The sequence below is a fragment of the Vitis vinifera genome, chromosome 11 (assembly GCF_030704535.1).
Source record: "Vitis vinifera cultivar Pinot Noir 40024 chromosome 11, ASM3070453v1".
NCBI classification, from domain to species: domain Eukaryota; kingdom Viridiplantae; phylum Streptophyta; class Magnoliopsida; order Vitales; family Vitaceae; genus Vitis; species Vitis vinifera.
In genome coordinates this window covers 18,459,852-18,480,202 of record NC_081815.1, presented here as the reverse complement: position 1 = coordinate 18,480,202, position 20,351 = coordinate 18,459,852, and the positions used below count along the sequence as shown (strand labels likewise).

The 20,351-nt window shown below is 40.5% G+C and overlaps 1 protein-coding gene across 1 annotated transcript; it reads left to right on the top strand.

The window, feature by feature from the left end:
• The first annotated feature begins 1,128 nt into the window (after positions 1 to 1,128).
• LOC100241048 (protein trichome birefringence-like 5) lies at positions 1,129 to 20,345 on the top strand. Its single transcript, XM_002268360.4, has 5 exons — positions 1,129 to 2,183; positions 18,099 to 18,291; positions 18,757 to 18,950; positions 19,369 to 19,527; positions 19,852 to 20,345. The coding sequence occupies exons 1-5, from the start codon at positions 1,360 to 1,362 to the stop codon at positions 20,177 to 20,179; spliced, it is 1,698 nt and encodes a 565-aa protein (XP_002268396.1). The 5' UTR covers positions 1,129 to 1,359; the 3' UTR covers positions 20,180 to 20,345.
• The last annotated feature ends 6 nt before the right edge of the window (positions 20,346 to 20,351 follow it).

The window sequence follows — 20,351 nt, the reverse complement described above, 5'->3', positions numbered from 1 at the left end:
AAATGCTAAAAAAAAAATTAAAGATTCAAATTTAGCAAACAATACTTTATGTTTTTTCATTCTCAATTATTGTTCAAGTTCATAGTAGAAAATTAAAAAATTTCAACAAAATTCCCCCTATATCATGGACATTGTCCCAAATAAAAATAACTTGATTATGCAAATTATATTAATATTAATAATCAAATCATCAACAAAAACCTTCATATATCAGTTTAATAAATTTAAGTCTATCATTTCATTTATGACCAATAAACAACTCAAACTAGTCCAATTCAAAATTTGAGATACAAATTCAATGGACCATATTGTCGATATTTATAATAGAAAAGTTAAAATTTTTGACGGAGTTTCCCTTATATTATGAACATTATCCCAAATACAAATAACCTAATTATGCAGACTACATCAATATTTATAATCAAATCATCAGCAACCAAACCCAATAATTGCATAAAGATAGTATCACAGTACCTTGCAATATAATAATATTAATGAAAATTACATACATACATCACAATGTCTTATAAACTCTATTCCTATTTGATAAAACCGATAATTGTGATCATTTTGTTTGCACATCCTACATATAATATAAGTCTTGCATTTTTTTTAAAGTCCATTTCATTACACAAACAACTTGATTTAGGTCATCTACTAGATACACATTTCATCAACTTAGAAGGCACAACAATCAGACCATCATAAGGAGGTCACTCATACACATTAAAGATGGGATAGAATAAAGGTGCTTAAGTATATTATAGTATGATTATGTACTATAGTAGTATTGAACAAGTGATCTAAAATCAATTGAATGAAAGTGACAAGCTGTTAGAATATGACTACATGAGAATCAATATATAAGTATTTTACCACATATACATGTATGCTCATGTAAGTTGACATGATATGTTCAACCACCACGTGAATATCTATGATCTACTCCCTTTTGTGTAAATCAATGAGAGCAGACAAAATAGAATTGGACAAATAAAGTTCCAAATTAAATCCATGATCAACTTCAATATCATTTAGGTGAATACATTAAATTTGGATTTCTATCTTATTTTTTCACCTTTATATTACATTAATCATATTGAATAAGAAAAGAAGAAGAATTGAAAAATGAATTTGTTTTACAATACCAATACGACAAGAACATTCCTTTGGTCACGTGGCACTCCTACTATTAAATTTGTTTTTGGACAATTTTGCTCTTTTTATCTTCCTCGCTCACATGCAGGCCGTGGCCCAAGCAGGAAAGGGAAAGCTATCGTCTCTTACATGACACGTCTCCTAACGGCACAGAAATAGTGAAAACACATCGGAAGAATCTCTCTGTGTGCCCCCCTCCCAATGGCAAGCTTCATTCCTCTTCGGAAGAAGAACCGCTACGCGATTGTAACTATTTCCGTCGTTTTCTTCTTTCTCATGAGCATACCATTTTTCAGCAAACGAGCTCTTGAACCCACTCTCCATTTCTACACAGATCTTTACCATTCTCAGCCCCACTCTGTCCATCCCCCAATAATTGTTGATGATGTTTTCGAGGCTGACACAGGTGGGTTTGAGCCATCTGATCCACAACCCACTTGGCAGATTTCAAAAAAGGGCTCAGTCGATTTTGGGTTCATTAACAGTGGCGGCAATGACGAGGTTTCTGTAGAAGAGAAGACAAAGCCCTTGTACAAATCGCAATTTGTTACCGACCCAGGAGGGTTGGAGCCGTCAATTCAAGAACCTATTTCGCAGATTTCTGAGAACGAGTCGTTCGATTCTGGGTTCAATGGCAGCGTGGTTTCTGTTGAAGATAAGACAAAACCCATAAAAGAACCGGAATTTGTTAATGACCCAGGAGGGTTGGAGACGTCAATTCAAGAACCCATTTCGCAGATTTCTGAAAACGACTCGGTGGATCCTGGGACCAATGGCAGCGAGGTTGCTGTGGAAGAGAATACACGCCCTATTATTGATAATGAAACTTCGGTTAAAATAGTTGATAATGGCGGGAAAAATTGTGATTTATATATGGGAACATGGGTGAAGGATGAAGAATATCCAATTTACAGCCCGGGTTCTTGCCCATATGTTGATGAGGCTTTTAGCTGCCAAGGTAATGGGAGATCAGACTCCAAGTATCTGAAGTGGCGATGGAAGCCAGATGGGTGTGATCTTCCGAGGTACGAAAATGCTGGGCTCCCATGATTTCATCGTTATACATAATTCTTGGAATTGTTTGTGGTGGTGTTTAGTTTTTTCTATTGAGTATTAAATTACTAGTCTTGTTATGGTTGAGTATTGTCTTTGTTTATTTAATATGATGGCTCTGATGGGATCACTGAGTAGACTTTTGCATCATGACAGCCATTAGACTTCCCATGCTGGGATATGTTTCTTAAGAATTTTGAAATTCTTTGACATGATGTCACAAAATGTGATTGGCAGATGATTTAAATTCCAGTCAGTGTTTGCGTTGGGTATTTTGATAAGGTTGCATTTATAACTTCAGTCAAGTGTCGTTGCCAGTACAGATAAGCATCTTTGTTAATTTTGGGTTTTTCTTTTTTAAATTTTTTTATAGGTAAACAAAGTGAAGTGTAATATAAATAGAGCTCCAAAAGGAGTACACCCAAGTACACAATACGCAGGGTATACACGACTACTGCAGAAGGCATAAGCAAAAGGAAAGAGGGACCACACAAACTCTAAAGAAAATCGCTTTTCTTTCTTCGATTAGAAAGCTACTCGTTTTCAAAAACTCTTCTATTCTTTTCCTTCTAAATTCTTCAAAATGTACAAAGGAGCTGCTTGCCTCGTCATTTTTCTTTTTTTACTAATTAAAGAGTCATGACATCAAAAGAGGGTCTCTCTAACTGAGGAAGATAACACACATGTCAAAAAGAAAAAACAACTACTATAAAATCCTTATTGTGTCATAATAAAGGAGGATGTGATAAAAAGATTCTTCCTTGATATGATAAAGGAAACATTTGTTTGCCAATGATCACCTTCTCCTTTGAAGTTGTTCCAAAGTTAATAATTTTTCCCATATCACATCCCAAACAAAGAAGCTTGCCTTGTGTGGAATCAAGGAATTCCAAAGAACACCCATTAGGAAAGGAACTAAACTTCCCAGTTCTAGGACAAAGCAAAGGAGTTTGATGGAAAATGCTCTACTCTTAAATCATCCTATCTTCATCATCCTTATTCATCTCCATCCCTTGCGGTCTTGAAGAGAATGGCTCCACGTTTTCGATCTCCCAATTGTTCAAATGTCTAGAGCAGTAAGTATTCCAAAAACCCCTTTCATTTGACCAATCCTATAAATCTGTTACCCACACTTATACAACTATGGCAAATAAAGAAGGGAAAGATACTCATAAATGCTCATCTCGACAACAATTATCCTTCCAAAACTTTAGCCCCCCTCCCATTGCTCATTGAAGAGGGGACTCTACAACTAAAAGCTCCTAATCATTCTTGATGGCGTTCCATAACCCAACCTCATACCCATCTCTCACTTCACAAGAACGCCACCCCCCTTCATCTTCCCAATATTTTTCAAGTGGAAGAGAGACACCTAACCCCTAAGTGCCCCTTCCTCTTATTTGAACAAACAGTTACGTGTTTTTACTAAATGCAGTTTTCTCTCTAGAGCCTTGCCTTCCAAAAGGAAATCCTTTTGAATCTACTCCAACCTCAATCTGACTATCCTTGCCACGCAAAAAAGGAAAAAGTAGACAAAAGATAGATAGACAAACTAGATAAAGTGCTCTATGTTAAAGCGAGTCTTCCCTTCTTGAAGATATATTATCTTTTCTACAATGCCAATCTTTTATGAGTTTCTCTTCCACCCCATCCCAAGCTGCCATTGATTTAAAAGGGGCTCTCAATGGAGCACCTAAGGAAGTGGATGAAAGATCTCCCACTTTTTGAGAAGCCTTACAAAAAACTAAAGTATCATCAATAAATAACAAACGAAATAATTCCACCCCTTCTCCACCTTTGCCCATCACCCTAAACCCTAACAAAAAACCACCCTCCCTAGCTTTTTTAAGAAGGCAACTGAATGGTTCCATGTTAACTCAAACAAATAGTGCAAGAGAGGTGCCATTAATTAGGATAGAGAGCCTATTTAATTCATCTTATTCACTTTTGACCAAAACCCATCTTATCCAAGACCAAATGCAAGAAGTCCCAATTAGCATGGTTGTAAGTTATCTCAACATAAGTCAATAGTCTCATTAGCTATAATCATTACATCCAGAATTTGTTTTCCCTCCATGAAGACAATTTGGAACTTGGAAACCACTTTAATTACCATCTTCTTTAGTCAATTGGCCAACACTTGGTCTAAAATTTTATAAAAGCCACCCATCTAAAAACAAAAAATGTTGCATTGAGGCTTTTAACAAATCTACCCTGTTCATGGAAGTCTCTAAAATGCTTATCATCTTTTTCTTCACAAAGTCCCAATTGAACTGCTGGAACATCATAGAGAAACTATTTGGGCTTGGAATTTTGTCCCCATATAGGTCCGAAAAGGCATTGAACAATTCTTCCTCCAAAAACGACACCTCCAATTTTGTTGCTTCTTTCACATCTAAAATGTCAAACTTCATATCAATGATTCTAGGTCTCCATAGGAGATTCTAAAAAGCTCAATCCACCACTTCCTTTATCTCATTCTGTTTTGTTAATCAAATCCCTTTAATTTTAATATGGGCCAAAAAGTTCCTTCTTTTGTTCTCATTAACCATTTTGTGAAAGAACTTAGTATTTTTATTACCTTTCTTTAACCATAACTCCCTTAAGTTTGGATTAACATGCATAATCTTCAATGGTGCCATTTTTTTCTTATCAACAATGGCATATGCAAGATATGAATGTTATTTTTCCCAACCAATTTGGGCCTATGGACTACACAAAAAGGGTAGCCCTCAAAGACTTGATTAAGAAGGGTGTAGATTCCAGGTCCATGGGACGATCATAGAGGGATTTTACCACTTTAACTAGTTAGAACCTTCAGAAAATGTTGTTTCTTTAATAGCTTTGTTAATCCTATATATTCAAATTTTAAATGTTAGAAAATTCTATACCTCATCCTTGAAAATACTGCTCCTATATTGATGTGGTATTAGTAATTTAAGAGCAGTGTGTTCATATTACCAATGCCTTTTGTTACTATGTTGGAGATTGACTATTATTATTTCTCTCCTTCTATTGAAAAAGAAGAGTGAAAATTGAAAATTGTTTCATGTTTGATCAAAAGTTAAATTGTTTCATGCTTGATCAAAAGTTAAGTGTTTTGGTTTTTTTAGTTGGAGGATTTCAATCATGTGGGACAAGTTGTCCACTTTGAAGGGAGAATGGAATCAAGTGAGAAGTGAGGGGTTTGGAGCGAATGTTAGTTGTCTCATATAAAAAGTTCACACATGGGAGAATGTGATATCCAAAGGAAACTTGAGAATCAAAAAGAATAAGAGCCTATTTGGGTACATTTTCAAAAAAATTCTCAAATAACAGTTTTTGATAACAATTCTTGAAAACAATGTTCAATCATTTTCTAAAAAAAAAAATTCTATTTGGGAACTTAAATATGAAAAACAGTTTTCTCGACTTATTATCTATGAAAGTACTATACCCTAATAAACAATGTAAAAGTTGTTGTCAATTGTTGCTTAATACACTGTAAAAAAAACAACTGAAAACACCTCAAATTTGTTTTAAGAAATAACCTGTTTTCAAAACAAATTCCCAAAGAACTGTTTTCTATTAGAAGTTTGTCAAATGTGTTTTTTGAGTTACATCACAGTTTTCTGTTCAAAAGAATAGAAAACTGTTTTCTAGAATAGTTTCCAAACAAGGCCTAAGCTTCAATGCTTTTTTCTCATGTGTTGCAAAAATGAAGCCTCTCGTGGTGCTCTTGAAAAATAATTCCCATTAATTAGCATATCACAATGTAAGAGTTTTTTTTTTTTTTTATGGGGAGATGTGTTTGATATACATAGTCTTCTATTCCTCTCATTCTAGATGAAATGCATTCAATATGTGTCAACCTTATCTTGGTGAATCTCCAAATCCAGTAGCCAAACCAAAATCTTCAAACAAGTTCAAATATACTTGGTGGTGGGGCTGTTATTATGAGATTATTCTGCCTTACGTTATTATTTTGAGATGATTGCAATGTTGTAGAGATATGAGAGAGAGCGAGGGTGAACATGCAAGCGAAGGCGAGGAAGGGGAAAGCCGGGCGGAGAATCGTGGGAAGAGGAAGGGAAGTAGATTCGTGGTGGAATCAAAGGTGTTCGAAGTAGAAGTTGAGGAGAGAAATGGTAAGAGCCATGTCATTATCTCGGAAAGCAAGGGAGGGTTAGTGTCTTGGGTCCGTCTGGGGCCGGCGAGTGTGGGGCTGCTCATAGAAGGGTTGATTCAATGCATGAGGGATGGGAAAGAAGGAAGATGGGAGAAGGGCTGGAAAGAAAAAGGGAGGAACTATTCCCTGGTGAGAGAGGCCAACAGGGCCGGGAGCTTCATCCGTCTAGGGGTGACGGACTTGGAGAAGAGGAGATTTGGTATCTGTATACCAAAAGGGAAAGGGGAAAAGGGAGGATGGGTTTCTATGGTGGAGTCCTTACGGAGGGTAGGATTTTGGCTCGAGGAAAAGGAAATAGATCAAGGAGTAAGGGATTTAGGTAGGTCGTATGTGGAAGTGGTCAAGGGCTCAGAGCTTAGGGATACTACAAGGGTCAGAGTGGAGACAAAGAAGAAGGAAATAAGGAACAACGTGAGCAGATTGAAGCAATGTCTGATAGGTAAATGGAACCCTAAATCAGCATGAGAAGAGGACCTAGCGAGATTGGGGTGGTCAGTGGCAAGAGCATGGGGATTGAAAGGTAAATTAGGCTTGGCTAGATTGGGTAAGGGTTGTGCCCTTTTGGAATTCGAGACGGTGGAAGAAGCCAAGAGGGTTCTAGCCTCGGGGGTGAGATCAGTGGGAGGGACCTAACTGGGATTGGAGATGTGGAGCCCGAGGTTTGGATGTTCTTCAGAGGGTGAAGATAGGAAAGAAGCTTGGGTGAGGATCTTGAGTCTTCCAATCTCGCTGTGGGTGCCGTCGATTCTGAGGAGAGTGGGGGAAGAGTGCGGCAGGTTCTTAGGCATCGATCCTCTAACGGAAAGGAAGGAGGACTTGGAATGGGCAAGGATCCAGGTAAAGCTGAATGGAGGGGTCTTGCCGAGTTCGATGGAGATCGGGGTGGAGGGGGAGGTATATGCCGTGTCTTTGTGGTGGGAGATTCCGCCGGCAATAAGGAAAAAATAGGGGGATGGCCGAGATGGCTTTGGGCGGCAGAGAGGGGAGGTCAGGGGTGGTGGTGACTCACGTGCGGGATGGCGTGTGGGAGAAAAGCCGGGCGCTGGACCCAAGGAACAACGTCGATCAGAGGACGTGACGGGAGAGCAGGTGGGAGGGGGGGAGGGTGGGGGCGAGTTTGAAAACTGGGCCCATCTCGGGCGGGTGACCCGGCAGAGTTTTAGCTTCGCGGGCAATGGGTCAAGTTCGTCTGGATCGGGTTTTGGCCTCGTGGGCCTGAAGCGGGACTCTGGGCCAACTACGCAAGGCCCGCCTCTTTCTAAGGGGGCTGAATTGGCTGCAACTGGGATAGAGCGTGGGCCGGCTGAGGGACGGGCCTTCGAAGGGCTGGAGCTCCTATCTCATGGGCCTACTATTATGGTTGGGGGCTGTCTAGGCCACTCGTAGGCCAAAATCATTGGCACAGGCACTGAAGATGATCTGGGCCTTAAGCTGGAAATGGAATTCATCAAGTGTCGTGAGAAGGAGGTTAGTGGGAAGCAGCTGCCGGCTCTCCAGTGCTCAATGGCAGAGAGGGTGATCGTGGATGAAGCCTTAAGGTATGGGTCTTTTTCAAACCTAAGGGTTGGGGAATCCTCTTTCTCTTCTTCTACTCTTTTTGGTCGGACTCCGGAGAGGGAGTTTTGCGACCACTCTGGGGAAATAAGGGCGAGCCTCCAGAAAGAAAACAAGATGGAGCTCGCAGCTATAGGGGGGGCTACAGCGAGTAGAGAGGGCTGCTGGGACCTGATTGAGATCAATTGTGATGCTTTAGAGGTTCAAAACCCAGAATGGACTCCAGTTCTGACTAGGTCCCAGGTTCTAAGGAGCGAGAAGGAGACTAATTGGGAGGAAAGTAGTTTGGCTAAGTTTAGCAAGCTTTTGGGATTTTCAATAGAAGGCCTGGAGAGGGAGATACTGGACTTTTTGTCCAAAATTAGAAAAAGACGGGAAAGGATACATAACAAAGGGTTATTGGAGAAATCAAAATTTGAGAGGGAGCTCAAAAGGTTGGAATGTTCAGTCAAATATAAGGGGAAGGACAAGAAGAACAGTCATCTAAAAAGTAGAGGGGGCCAATTATTGTTTGTTTAATGAATCTTAAACTCTTGAGTTGGAATGTGAGGGGTGCAAATGACGTTAATAAAAGAAGGATTATTAAGTCTGTGGTTAGAAAACAGAAGGTGGACTTGTTTTGTATCTAGGAGACAAAAATACAGTTAATGATTGATGGGGTGGTGAAAAGTTTAAGGGTGGGGAGATTCTTAGATTGGAGAACTCTTGAAGCTGCTGGAGCAGCTGGAGGTGTGCTGATTTGTTGGGACAAAAGGTCCTTGGAAATGCTGGAGTGGGAGGAGGGCCAATTCTCAATTTCCTGTAAATTCAGAACTGTGGAAAATGTGGTAGTTTGGGGTGTTCACGGGTGTTTATGGCCCTTTCACCAAAGAGGATAGGGAGTGTCTTTGGGATGAATTTGGAGCAATTAGAGGTCTTTGGGGTGAACCATGGTGTGTAGGGGGAGACTTTAATGTTATTCTCTCTCAAGGGGAAAGAAGCAAGCAAGGGAGGGTTACCTCAGCTATGAGGAGGTTTGATCAGGTTATGGATGACCTTGAGCTATTTGGCCTTCCCCTTCAAGGGGGCTCTTTCACGTGGAGTGGGGGGCTTCATAATCAAGCTTGGGCCAGGCTGGATAGATTTATGGTTTCTCCCAGCTGGCTTGATCAGTTCAGCAATGTGACTCAGAAGAGATTATCTCGGCCTATATCGGATCATTTTCCAATTATAATCGAGGGGGGTGACAAAAGAAGAGGCCCTTTACCTTTCAGGTTCGAGAACATGTGGCTGAAAGTGGAAGGGTTTAAAGACCTTATGCGGAGTTGGTGGTAGGGGATGTCAGTCAGTGGTAGGGCTAGCTATAAGCTGGCTACAAAACTGAAGGCGATTAAACAGAACTTAAAAGTTTGGAACAGGGAGGTGTTTGGAACAGGAAGAGGTACAATGGAGACAAAAATTTAGGGTTAAGTGGATTAAAGAAGGGGATTGCAACTCTAAGTTTTTTCACAGAGTGGCCACTGGAAGAAGAAGCAGGAAGTTCATAAAGTCTCTGATTTTTGAGAGGGGGGAGACTTTAAATAACATTGAGATTATTTCTAAGGAGATTGTAAATTTCTTTGGGAATCTCTATTCCAAACCCGAAGGTGACTCTTGGAAGATTGAAGGAATTGATTGGCCCCTATTTCTGAAGAGAGTGCAATTTGGTTGGATAGACCGTTTTCTGAAGAGGAGGTTCGAATGGCAGTTTTCCAATTGAATAAGGAAAAGTCCCCTGGCCCTGATGGCTTTACTATAGCAGTTTATCAAAAGTGTTGGGATGTGATAAAAGAGGATCTTATGAGGGTGTTTTTTGAGTTCCACACTAAGGGGGTAATAAATCAAAGTACAAATGCGACATTCATTGCTATGGTGCCTAAGAAAAGCCAAACTTTTAAAATCTCAGATTATAGAATTATTAGTTTGGTTACAAGTTTATATAAGATAATTGCTAAGGTCTTATCGGGCGTTTACGTAAAGTTCTACATGAAACAATCTTTGGCTCTCAAGGAGCCTTTGTGGAGGAAATTTTGGATGCTGTATTGGTAGCCAATGAAGTGGTGGATGAGAAAAGAAGGTCAGGGGAGGAAGGGGTAGTCTTCAAAATTGATTTTGAGAAGGCCTATGATCATGTGGATTGAGGCTTTTTAGATCATGTGCTTCAAAGGAAGGGGTTCAGCCAGAAATGGAGATCTTGGATGAGGTGCTGTTTATCTTCTTCTAGTTTTGCTATCCTAGTTAATGGGAATGCAAAGGGTTGGGTTAAGGCCTCTAGAGGTTTGAGACAGGGAGATCCTCTTTCTCCTTTCCTTTTTACTCTAGTAGCAGATGTTATAAGTAGGTTGATGATTAGAGCTGAGGAAACTGGGATAACTGAGGGTTTCCTTGTGGGGAGGGATAGGACTAGAGTGTCCTTGTTACAGTTTGCTGATGATACCATATTTTTCTCTAAAGCCTCTTTGGACCTTTTTCAAAACCTTAAGATTATCCTTTTGGTTTTTGGGCAAGTATCTGGTTTAAAAATCAACTTAGAAAAAAGCACCATTTCAGGTATTAACACTAGGCAGGAGGTGTTGTCTAATTTGGCTTTGGTTTTGGAGTGCAGAGTGTCAGAGTGGCCTTTGTCTTATTTAGGTCTTCCTTTGGGAGGGAACCCAAAGACAATAAGCTTTTGGGATCCAGTGGTTGAGAGAATTTCGAGGAGGCTGGATGGGTGGAAAAAGGCCTATATGTCTTTGGGAGGGAGGATTACTTTAATTCAGTCTTGTCTGTCTCACATCCCTAGCTACTTCATCTCCCTCTTTAAAATCCCTGTATCTATAGCTTCAAAGATTGAGAAGATGCAAAGGGATTTTCTTTGGTCTGGGGCCGGGGAAGGGAAGAAAGATCACCTAATCAGATGGGAGGTTGTTAGTAGACCAAAGGAGATGGGAGGTTTGGGCTTTGGGAAGACTTCTATGAGAAATATTGCCCTCTTAGGGAAATGGCTTTGGAGGTTCCTTAGAGAAAGGAGCGGTCTTTGGCATAAGGTTATTGCGAGTATATATGGGACACATCCTAATGGATGAGACGCCAACATGGTGGTTAGATGGTCTCACAGATGTCCTTGGAAGGCTATTGCTCAAGTTTTCCAGGAGTTCTCCCCTTTTGTCCGCCTAATGGTGGGCAATGGGGAGAGAATTCGGTTTTGGGAAGATCTTTGGTGGGGAAACCAAACTTTGTATTCTCAATTTGCTGATCTCTACAGAGTTATTTCTGTGAAAAACCTCACTGTCTCAAATGTCCTTGGCAATTCCTTACCATTGTCTTGGAATTTTAACTTTCGCCACAATCTAACGGATTCAGAAATTGATCTCCTTCAGAGATTAATGTCCTCCCTTAATTCTGTGCTTCTTTCCCCTTCTTCATCAGACTCAAGAGCGTGGTCTTTGTCTTCGTCAAGCTCGTTTTCAGTGAAATCTTTTTTCTATGCCTTGTCAAAAGTTTCAAATCCTTTAATGTTCCTTCCGGCCAAGTTTTTATGGAGCTCAAAAGTCCCTTCAAAGGTTAAGGCCCTCGCTTGGTTAGTAGCACATGGAAAGGTAAACACTAATGACAAGTTGCAATTGAGAAGACCCTACAAAGCCCTCTGTCCTCAATGGTGCATTCTTTGCAAAGGAAATGGAGAGTCGATTGACCACCTTTTTCTTCATTGTCCCGTTACCATTGGACTTTGGCACAGGTTGTTCAATCTAGTAGGTGTGATTTGGGTCCCTCCAAGGAGCCTTGAGGACATGTTGGTTATTTCTTTTAAAGGCTTGGGGAACTCATTAAAAGGCAAGACACTTTGGCAAATTGCTTGCCTTACTTTGATTTGGATGGTGTGGCAAGAAAGAAACAATAGGATCTTTGAGGATAAAGGGAGAACGGAAGAGATGGTTTGGGATTTGATCCGGTATTATTCTTCTCTATGGGCTTCTTGTACTGAAGCTTTTAGAGGAGTTCCTCTAAGCATTCTACAACTCAATTGGATTGGGGTTTGTGTTTCAAGAGTTTGAAGATTGATGGGGTTTCTTTTGTTTTTAGAGTTCTATTGTTGGGTGTTTTTCCTTGGTATTTGTGTAGGAAGGACCTCTCATCCTTCCCTTGGTTTTTTTCTCCTTCTTTTGTCTCTTTTTTCTCTCCTATATTTGTTCTTTTATTAATATAATCTTCTTCGTTTCTGATCAAAAAAATAAATAAATAAATAAAATAAATTGGCTGCCTTACAACAAGTGGACTATTGGGACCAAGTGGAAAGTGAGAGAAGTCTGACAGAGGAGGAAAAAAAAGAAGCAGAAGAAGGTTATGCTAAGTGGGTTAAGCTGGAGGAGATACACTGGAGACAGCTCTCAAGGGAGCTGTGGCTAAGAGAAGGGGATAAAAATACGGGGTATTTTCATCGAATGGCAAACGCGCACCGAAGAAGGCATACCATGGAAAGAATAAAAATCAGTGGGGTCTGGCTGTCAGAGGAGCAAGAAGTAAGGACCGGAATAGTAGACACCTTTCAACGGTTATTAACGGAAGACTCGGAGTGGAAGGCAGATATAGGGGGGTTAAATTTGAATTAGATTAGCCAACAAGAGCCGGACATCTTGGAGCTGCCCTTCATGGAAGAGGAGGTCCATTCGGCCCTAATGGACATGAATGGGGACAAGGCTCCAGGTCCGGATGGCTTTACGGGGGCCTTTTGGCAATTCTACTGGGAGTTTGTGAAGGAGGAGGTTTTGGAGATGTTCAAGGAATTCCATGAGCATAATGCTTTTCTCAAGAGCCTCAATACCACGTTTTTGGTTCTTATCCCAAAAAAAGGAGGAGCAGAGGAGCTGGGGACTTCAGGCCGATCAGTCTCTTGGGCGGGCTGTATAAAATTTTGGCTAAGGTGCTGGCCAATAGGATTAAAAACGTGATTGGTAAAGTGGTCTCTTCAAATCAAAACGCATTTGTCATGGGTAGGCAGATTTTGGATGCGTCTCTAATCGCAAATGAGGTGATTGACTCATGGAAAAAAGAAGGAGAGAAAGGTCTGATCTGCAATTAGATATTGAAAAGGCGTACAACAGTGTTAATTGGCAGTTCTTGATGAGAGTTATGCAAAAAATGGGATTTGGGGCTAAGTGGAGGGAGTGGATATGGAGCTGCATCTCGACTGCTAAATTCTCAGTGTTAGTAAATGGGGAGCCAGCTGGGTTCTTCTCTAGCTCTATAGGGCTTCGGCAAGGCGACCCTCTGTCCCCATATTTGTTTATCATGGGAATGGAGGTGCTGAGTGCCCTAATTTGGAGGGCTGTGGAAGGGGGCTGCATCTCCGAGTGTAGAATCCAGAGGGGTAGAGGGCAGGCTGTTATTATTTCCCACCTTCTCTTTGCGGACGATGCCATAGTTTTCTGTGAGGCTAAGAAAGATGACATGACATTTTTGAGCTGGATCTTATGTTGGTTTGAAGTCGCTTCAGGGCTGAGGATTAATCTGGCTAAAAGCGAAATTATTCCAGTAGGGGAGGTGGATGAGATCCTTGAGATGGCTGTGGAGTTGGGATGCAAGGTAGGTCAGCTACCATCAACTTACCTGAGGCTGCCTCTGGGTGCGCCCAATAAAGCCGTTTGCGTGTGGGATGGGGTGGAAGAAAGGATGAGGTGGAAATTAGCCCTTTGGAAGCGGCAATACATCTCCAAGGGTGGTAGAATCACCCTCATAAAGAGTACTTTGGCTAGCATGCCATTATATCAACTGTCCCTCTTTCGTATGCCTAGGGTAGTGGCAAGAAGACTAGAAAAGTTGCAAAGAGATTTCTTGTGGGAAGGGGGAAGTACGGAAAGAAAAGCACACCTAGTCAATTGGGAGAGGGTGTGTGTGGGTAAGGAGAAGGGGGGGCTTGGTTTGAGGAAGTTAGTCCATTTGAACAAAGCCCTACTTGGGTGTGGAGATTTGCTCGTGCCAAGGAGGAGATGTGGAAATGTGTTTTTGTGGCAAAATATGGGCAAGAGGAATTTGGGTGGAGGACTAAAAAGGCAAATGGGGCGTTTGGTGTTGGGGTTTGGAAGGAGATACTGAAAGAAACTGATTGGTGTTGGGACAATATGACTTTTAAGGTAGGAAAAGGCACCAAAATCAGGTTTTGGAAGGACCCTTGGTGTGGGGATGTGGAGCTGGCCCGGAGGTTCCCTCAACTCTTCAATGTGGCTGCCCAAAGGAGTGCCACTGTGGGGGATTTATGGGACTAGAATTCTGGCCAAGGAGGTTGGAACCTAAGGTTTATTAGAGGCTTCAATGATTGGGAGCTGAACTCGGTAGACGAATTGCTTCAAATCCTAAGGAGTCAAAAAATTACCTTGGAGGAGGACTTGACCTTATGGAAGGGAGGAAAAAATGGGAAGTTTGATGTTAAGGAAGCATATGGGCTGATGATCAGCCATAGTACCCCTTTGTTTCCCAAAAAGGGCATTTGGGTGGAGAACGTTCCTTCCAAGCTAGCGTTTTTTGTGTGGGAAGCTACTTGGGGGGGTTCTTACTCTTGATAGGCTTCAAAAGAGAGGATGGCAGTTTCCTAATCGGTGTTATTTATGTGGTAGTGATGAGGAAAACGTTAATCATCTTCTTATTCATTGTACAGTGGCTAGTGTGTTGTGGGGGATTGTTCTTAGTCTGTTTGGAGCCCAGTGGGTCTTTCCAGAAACTGTAAAGGAGGCGGTTATCAGCTGGAAGGGTTCTTTTGTGGGTAAAAAGAGGAAGAAAATTTGGAGATCCATACCGTTATTTATTTTCTGGACGGTTTGGAAGAAGAGGAATAGATTAGCATTCAGGGGGGGGGGGGAGTTAGCTATACAGAAAGTTAAGAATTCTTTTGTTTGTAATATGTGGGGGTGGGCAAAATTGTATAATGGTGCGGAGCCTCGTTCCCTTATAGGTTTCCTGGAGTGGATAGCCTCCAGTTAAGGGTTGGTGGGTTTTTGTTTTTTTGGCTTTTTTGTTGTGAGGCCTTCATCGCCTCGTATACTCCCTGTATGCTATGCGGCGCGTTGCCTTTTGCTAATATATGTGTTTACTTATCGAAAAAAAATACTTGGTGGTGGGAGGGCCAAAACCACTGAGGTAGTCCAAGCTCATATTGCTCCTCTGACCTTGCTCTTGGGCATGCATACATTAGGGTGCTATCTTGGTGGCATCTCTGAGAAACATTGACACTAACCTTGGTCATGGAGGTGAGGTACTTCCATCCTTGGACCTAAAGGTGCCATCTCCACCCAGAGATGAAGTTGGAGAACCTTATTGGCAGACTCCACAGGTGAGTACCAACATATAGTAAGCATTTGAAGTGCTTAGGTATCCATGCCCCCATATTTCAATACTTGGGCAGGAAGAGGCATGGTGATTGATACATGATGTTCTCATTCAGAGATAGAGGACATTCAGTGCCTGTGATAGTGGACATCTGCTTAGTTTATGTGGCATTGGATCAAAGGACTGCTGGAGCTTTTTATTTGTTTAGGTTATTTGATGTTTATGTACCACAAACTAGACATGTAGCATACAGTGATTGAACCATGTGGAGTATGCCAAAATAAGATACTAACATTATGTTTGGAAACTCTTTCTTAGTCAACTGCAAGGTATTAATCTCTGTTGTGCACTTATTGAATGTCTTCTTTCCTCCTCATGTATCCTCCAACAATTCTCATTATTGCTCTTTATCTAGGACAGATGCCGTCTATTGTGATAAATTTTCTAGATTCATGCATTTGGATGAGAATACATGGTTTATCAGCTACATGGGGTTTTACCTATGCCTCTAGGCTTCTCAAACCTTGCAAAAGCTTCTTATGTCTTATGCCTTATGCCTTACCTTTACCTTTAACTCTTATGTGAGCTCATTGAGCTGTCTTACCTCTTTCCCTTAGCTTCTGTCAAGCAATGCTTAGGCCTCTCACCTCTTTCGTTTACCGCTTTCTACTCTCTTCCAATCCTCATGCTTTGCAGGTTCCTTTTGTCTCATCCCTTTAGCATATTTGGAGCTTTGTTGAGACCTCTTCCCTCTTTCAAACTTCTCTTCAGCTCATCCTAAGTCCCTTCTTCTTTTTAGCTTTTCTCAAACTCAGCTGGGGCCTTTTACCTCTGCTTGTTTAATTCTTTTCTTTTGGAGCTCAAAAGAAATCAAGACCTAGCCCAGACAGTTCTCTTGTGCAAGGGTCCAACCTTTTTCCATACAACTTCTCAGTTTCCTGGGCCCCCACAGCTCTCTCTAAGCTTTTGAGCATCTGAGCTTTTACCTACAGCTTCCTATGAGTCTCAAGGGTTCAATCTCTTCCCCTACAGTTTTTTTAAGCTTCTAAGGGGCTAGCTCTTCCTCTGCAGCTGTTTTTGAGCATCCAAGGGTCCCATATCTTGCCGTACAGTTTCATATGAGTTTTCAGTGGTCCAACCTCTTCCTCTACTGTTCTCTTTTAACTTTGGAGGTCTCACATCTTCCCTTACAGCTTAGTTTGACCTTTTGGGTGTCTATAACCTCTTCCCATGCAGCTCTCTATGAGTTTCTAAGGGTCTACTCTCTTCCCTGACAACTCTCTCTAAGCTTACAGGTCTAACCTCTTCTTCTATTGCACTTTCTGAGCTTCCTCTAAGATTCTTTTGCTACAGCTCTCTCTGAGCTTCTTAGGGTCTCACTTTATCCTTACATCTCTACAAGCTTCCGAGTGTATTGCTGCTTCCCACAACTCTTTGACATTCTGGGGATTTAACATCATCCCTTCAGCTCTTCCTGAGGTTTCTCATTCTTCTCTCCTCCCTGTCAATGAGGTTTTAATTGATGATAATTCTATTCAAATTTGAATATTCAATAAGCCACTGCTGCATTTATAACCACATTCAGAAAATGTTATCTACATTCCTAATGAGTGAATATTAGAATATAAATATGAGAGGGAATACAGACATTTTGAACATCCATAATGTCGGAAAGTTCCATTTGATTACTTGAATAGTGCAAGGGAATTGACTTCAATTGATAACGACTCTAAAATTCACCATCTCCTTGGGAAATGATTAGAAAGAAACCACAAGAGGACTAGTCAAGGAGCTCTGTTGATCTTAAAATCTGTTGGCTATGCCCTTTTATATAGATACCATCATGTAATTGATTTTTTAGAGGGGGCTGCACTTCAATATGATGAACTTAGTTAAACCTTTTTTTGAGAGGCATCAAACAAAAAATATGTGATGTAGAGAAGATGATTGTTGAACTTCAAACAATTGAGATGAAATGCAGCTGCCTTTTTTTCCAAATAACATAATCAGCTGTCTTTTTTCCAAATAACTTAATCAGCTGCCTTTTTTTTTTCAGTATCCTTCCATGCTATAGGGAGCTTACAACATTTTGACCAATCTACCTTGCCATTTCCCATTTGATTGTATACACCTGGGTGATTTTGGTGGTTGGATTGATGGATTCCAAGAACCTTTGTTCCTTGATTGTTATAGTTGTGATCATCACCATAAGCATGAAATTCATAAATTGGCCAAGTGACAGCAACCAACAACAAGGAATAAAGTATTAAAAGCACTTCTATTAGTTTTTTTTTTTTTTTTATAACTTTTGAATCATGTGTTTGGGTTGGGGCCCAGTTACAAATATTTCTCTGGAGATGTTGGGAGCTAGCCAAAGCAATTCTAAAGTTAATGATGTGATGGATGATAATAATTTAAACATTCAAGTCAGATCTTAGAAAATCCATCTAAACCTGTGAACCCACCAGGCAAAGGTAGGTTGGCTTTACACATCAAACCTATTTATTATTTGAAATATGATTCTATGTACTTCTACAATTTTCAAATGTTTCTTGAACATGAATGGATTGCTGGGGCTTGGTAGTTTTAGAGGAGTCTGTACTTGTACTTCATGTGTGTGCTGTGATGAATATAATGTTTGGATGTCAAGGGGATTACTGAATTTTAATTATCTACATTAGCATCAACCTTTTTACTGCATTTGTTTAACTTCCAGCTTTTTCTTTATCATGTGAAACTTTCTCCCTAGGCTACATTTTGAAACCATGATGAAGTTTTGCCTCGTCTTCAATTTGAGTGAATTTATTGGGAACATATTCTTTTCTGCTTTCGTTTTCACTCGTAGGTTTAATGCAACAGACTTCTTGGTGAGACTTAGAGGTAAGAGGCTGATGCTGGTTGGAGACTCCATGAACCGGAATCAGTTTGAGTCACTCTTATGCCTCCTCCATGAAGGACTGCCTGATAAGAGTAGAATGTATGAGATCCATGGCCACAAGATAACCAAGGGAAGAGGCTACTTTGTCTTCAACTTTGCGGTAACTACTTTGTCCTCCCTTATTGTTTTCTTAGGTTAATCCAAATACCAGATCACAAGTATTTTGAATCTTTTTAGGTTACACCTTCTCTTGTGTACTGTATTAAAAGAAACTATGTTCTTGTAATTGTTGCTTTCAAACAATGTGTCTCTTTTGTAAAGTTTGCCTAGAGATAAGAAAATTGGTAGGTTTTGTGTATTCCTGAAGGAACCTTTGACCTCCTTTTGGTTACAATACAAGCTTGGTCTAGGAGGAGCAGATAACAGCATTTACTATGTCAGTTTTGCATCTAACACTAAATTAATGTTTTTGTTCCATAAAATTCATTGTGATCTATGTCAATTGTCATCAGCATATCACAAAAAATTGCATCTGGTCTCCTTAGGATCAACAACTTTAGTGTGGGTGGTATCATAGAATGACAGGCACTTTGTAATCACCCACGCTTTTAAACTGCTTGGGCAGGACTATAACTGTACAGTTGAGTTTGTGAGATCACACTTCCTTGTGAGGGAAGGAACCCGCATCAATGGGCAGGGAAACTCAAATCCAACTCTATCAATAGATCGAATTGACAAGTCAGCTGGCCGATGGAAGCGGGCGGACATTCTTGTCTTCAATACTGGACACTGGTGGACTCATGGCAAGACTGCTAGGGGGTATGTCTGGTGTATTCTCTCTTTTTTTTTTTGATTGACATGTATGTGTTTCTTTACTTTTGATCTATAGGTCGAAACAGGATGCATTTTCTGTCACTCCATTCAGAAAAGCAAGTTCTTTACTTTCTTTGGTATAATAAAAAAAGAAAATCCTGAAATGGGATCAGAACATCCTTGTCACAGCATAAAAACTGATAATTTTTGTTAAAATAACTTAAACTTCTCAAAATATTGGAAAGGTTGAATGTGTTAACCTAATTTGCCTTGTTTAATGGATTCTGCAATAATATTACCTTTTAGCAATACTGTGGGCTTGCTGATACACTGAATAATGTAGGCTTACTTTTCCTTGATATGTTCTCCATCAAAATGAAATGAGCATTGTAGACAAACTGACACACACGACTGTTTGATACAGGAAAAATTACTATAAAGAAGGTGATGTTGTTTATCCCAAGTTTGATGCAGTTGAAGCTTATAGAAGATCCCTGAGAACCTGGGGAAGGTGGATTGATAAAAATGTGAATCCAGCCAAGCAGTTGGTCTTCTATCGTGGATATTCATCTGCCCATTTCAGGTACTATATGCACAAGCTCAAATTAGTCACTCTTCTAACTGAGCTCAATCTCTCTCTCTCTCTCTCTCTCTCTCTACATTTGGTTTCTAAAGGCCAAACAATCTGATTGTTAAAAAAAAAAAAGAAGCCTGAAATATGGAGCCTGGAACCATGCGGTGTAGGTTGCATGTATCACTTCTACCACCCTATCTAGTCTCATTCATTATGAAAACAAGAGAGAAGAAAATTGAAAGATTATGTCCCTGAAAAGCCTTGAGGCTAATCTAGAGACCTTCAACGGATTCATTAGCATAATAATTTCTTGTTTTAAACTCTTCACAACAGAGGTGGAGACTGGGACTCAGGCGGTGCATGTAATGGGGAGACTGAACCGATCTTGAGTGGGGCCTTCCTCAATAACTACCCTTTGAAGATGAAGATAGTAGAGGAGGTGATCCAGGAAATGCAGGTTCCAGTCATACTATTAAACGTGACAAGGCTGACCAATTTCCGCAAAGATGGCCACCCATCCGTATATGGAAAGAACATTACAGAAGGGAAAAGGGTTTCTACCAGGAAGCAAGATTGCAGCCATTGGTGCCTCCCTGGGGTCCCTGATGCATGGAATGAGCTGATTTACACCATCATTCATCAATCATCCTCTACCAGCTAAATCCAAATCAAGTTATTTTTTATTTTCATCTTTTGGAAAGAATTTTTTTTTTTTGTTATGCTGATATGTATATCTCCATGCCACACAGAATCGTATCCTAAAAATGAAGTTCTGTAATTTGGGAATCATGTAATTGTAATGCTGCAAAAGAATTTTGGTTTCTGAATGTGTT

Coding starts and splice junctions, on each gene's coding strand:
- LOC100241048 (XM_002268360.4), top strand. CDS start 1,360: ATGGCAAGCTTCATTCCTCTTCGGAAGAAGAACCGCTACGCGATTGTA. Junction 18,951..19,368: donor CATGGCAAGACTGCTAGGGG/GTATGTCTGGTG, acceptor TGTTTGATACAG/GAAAAATTACTATAAAGAAG. Junction 19,528..19,851: donor TATTCATCTGCCCATTTCAG/GTACTATATGCA, acceptor TCTTCACAACAG/AGGTGGAGACTGGGACTCAG.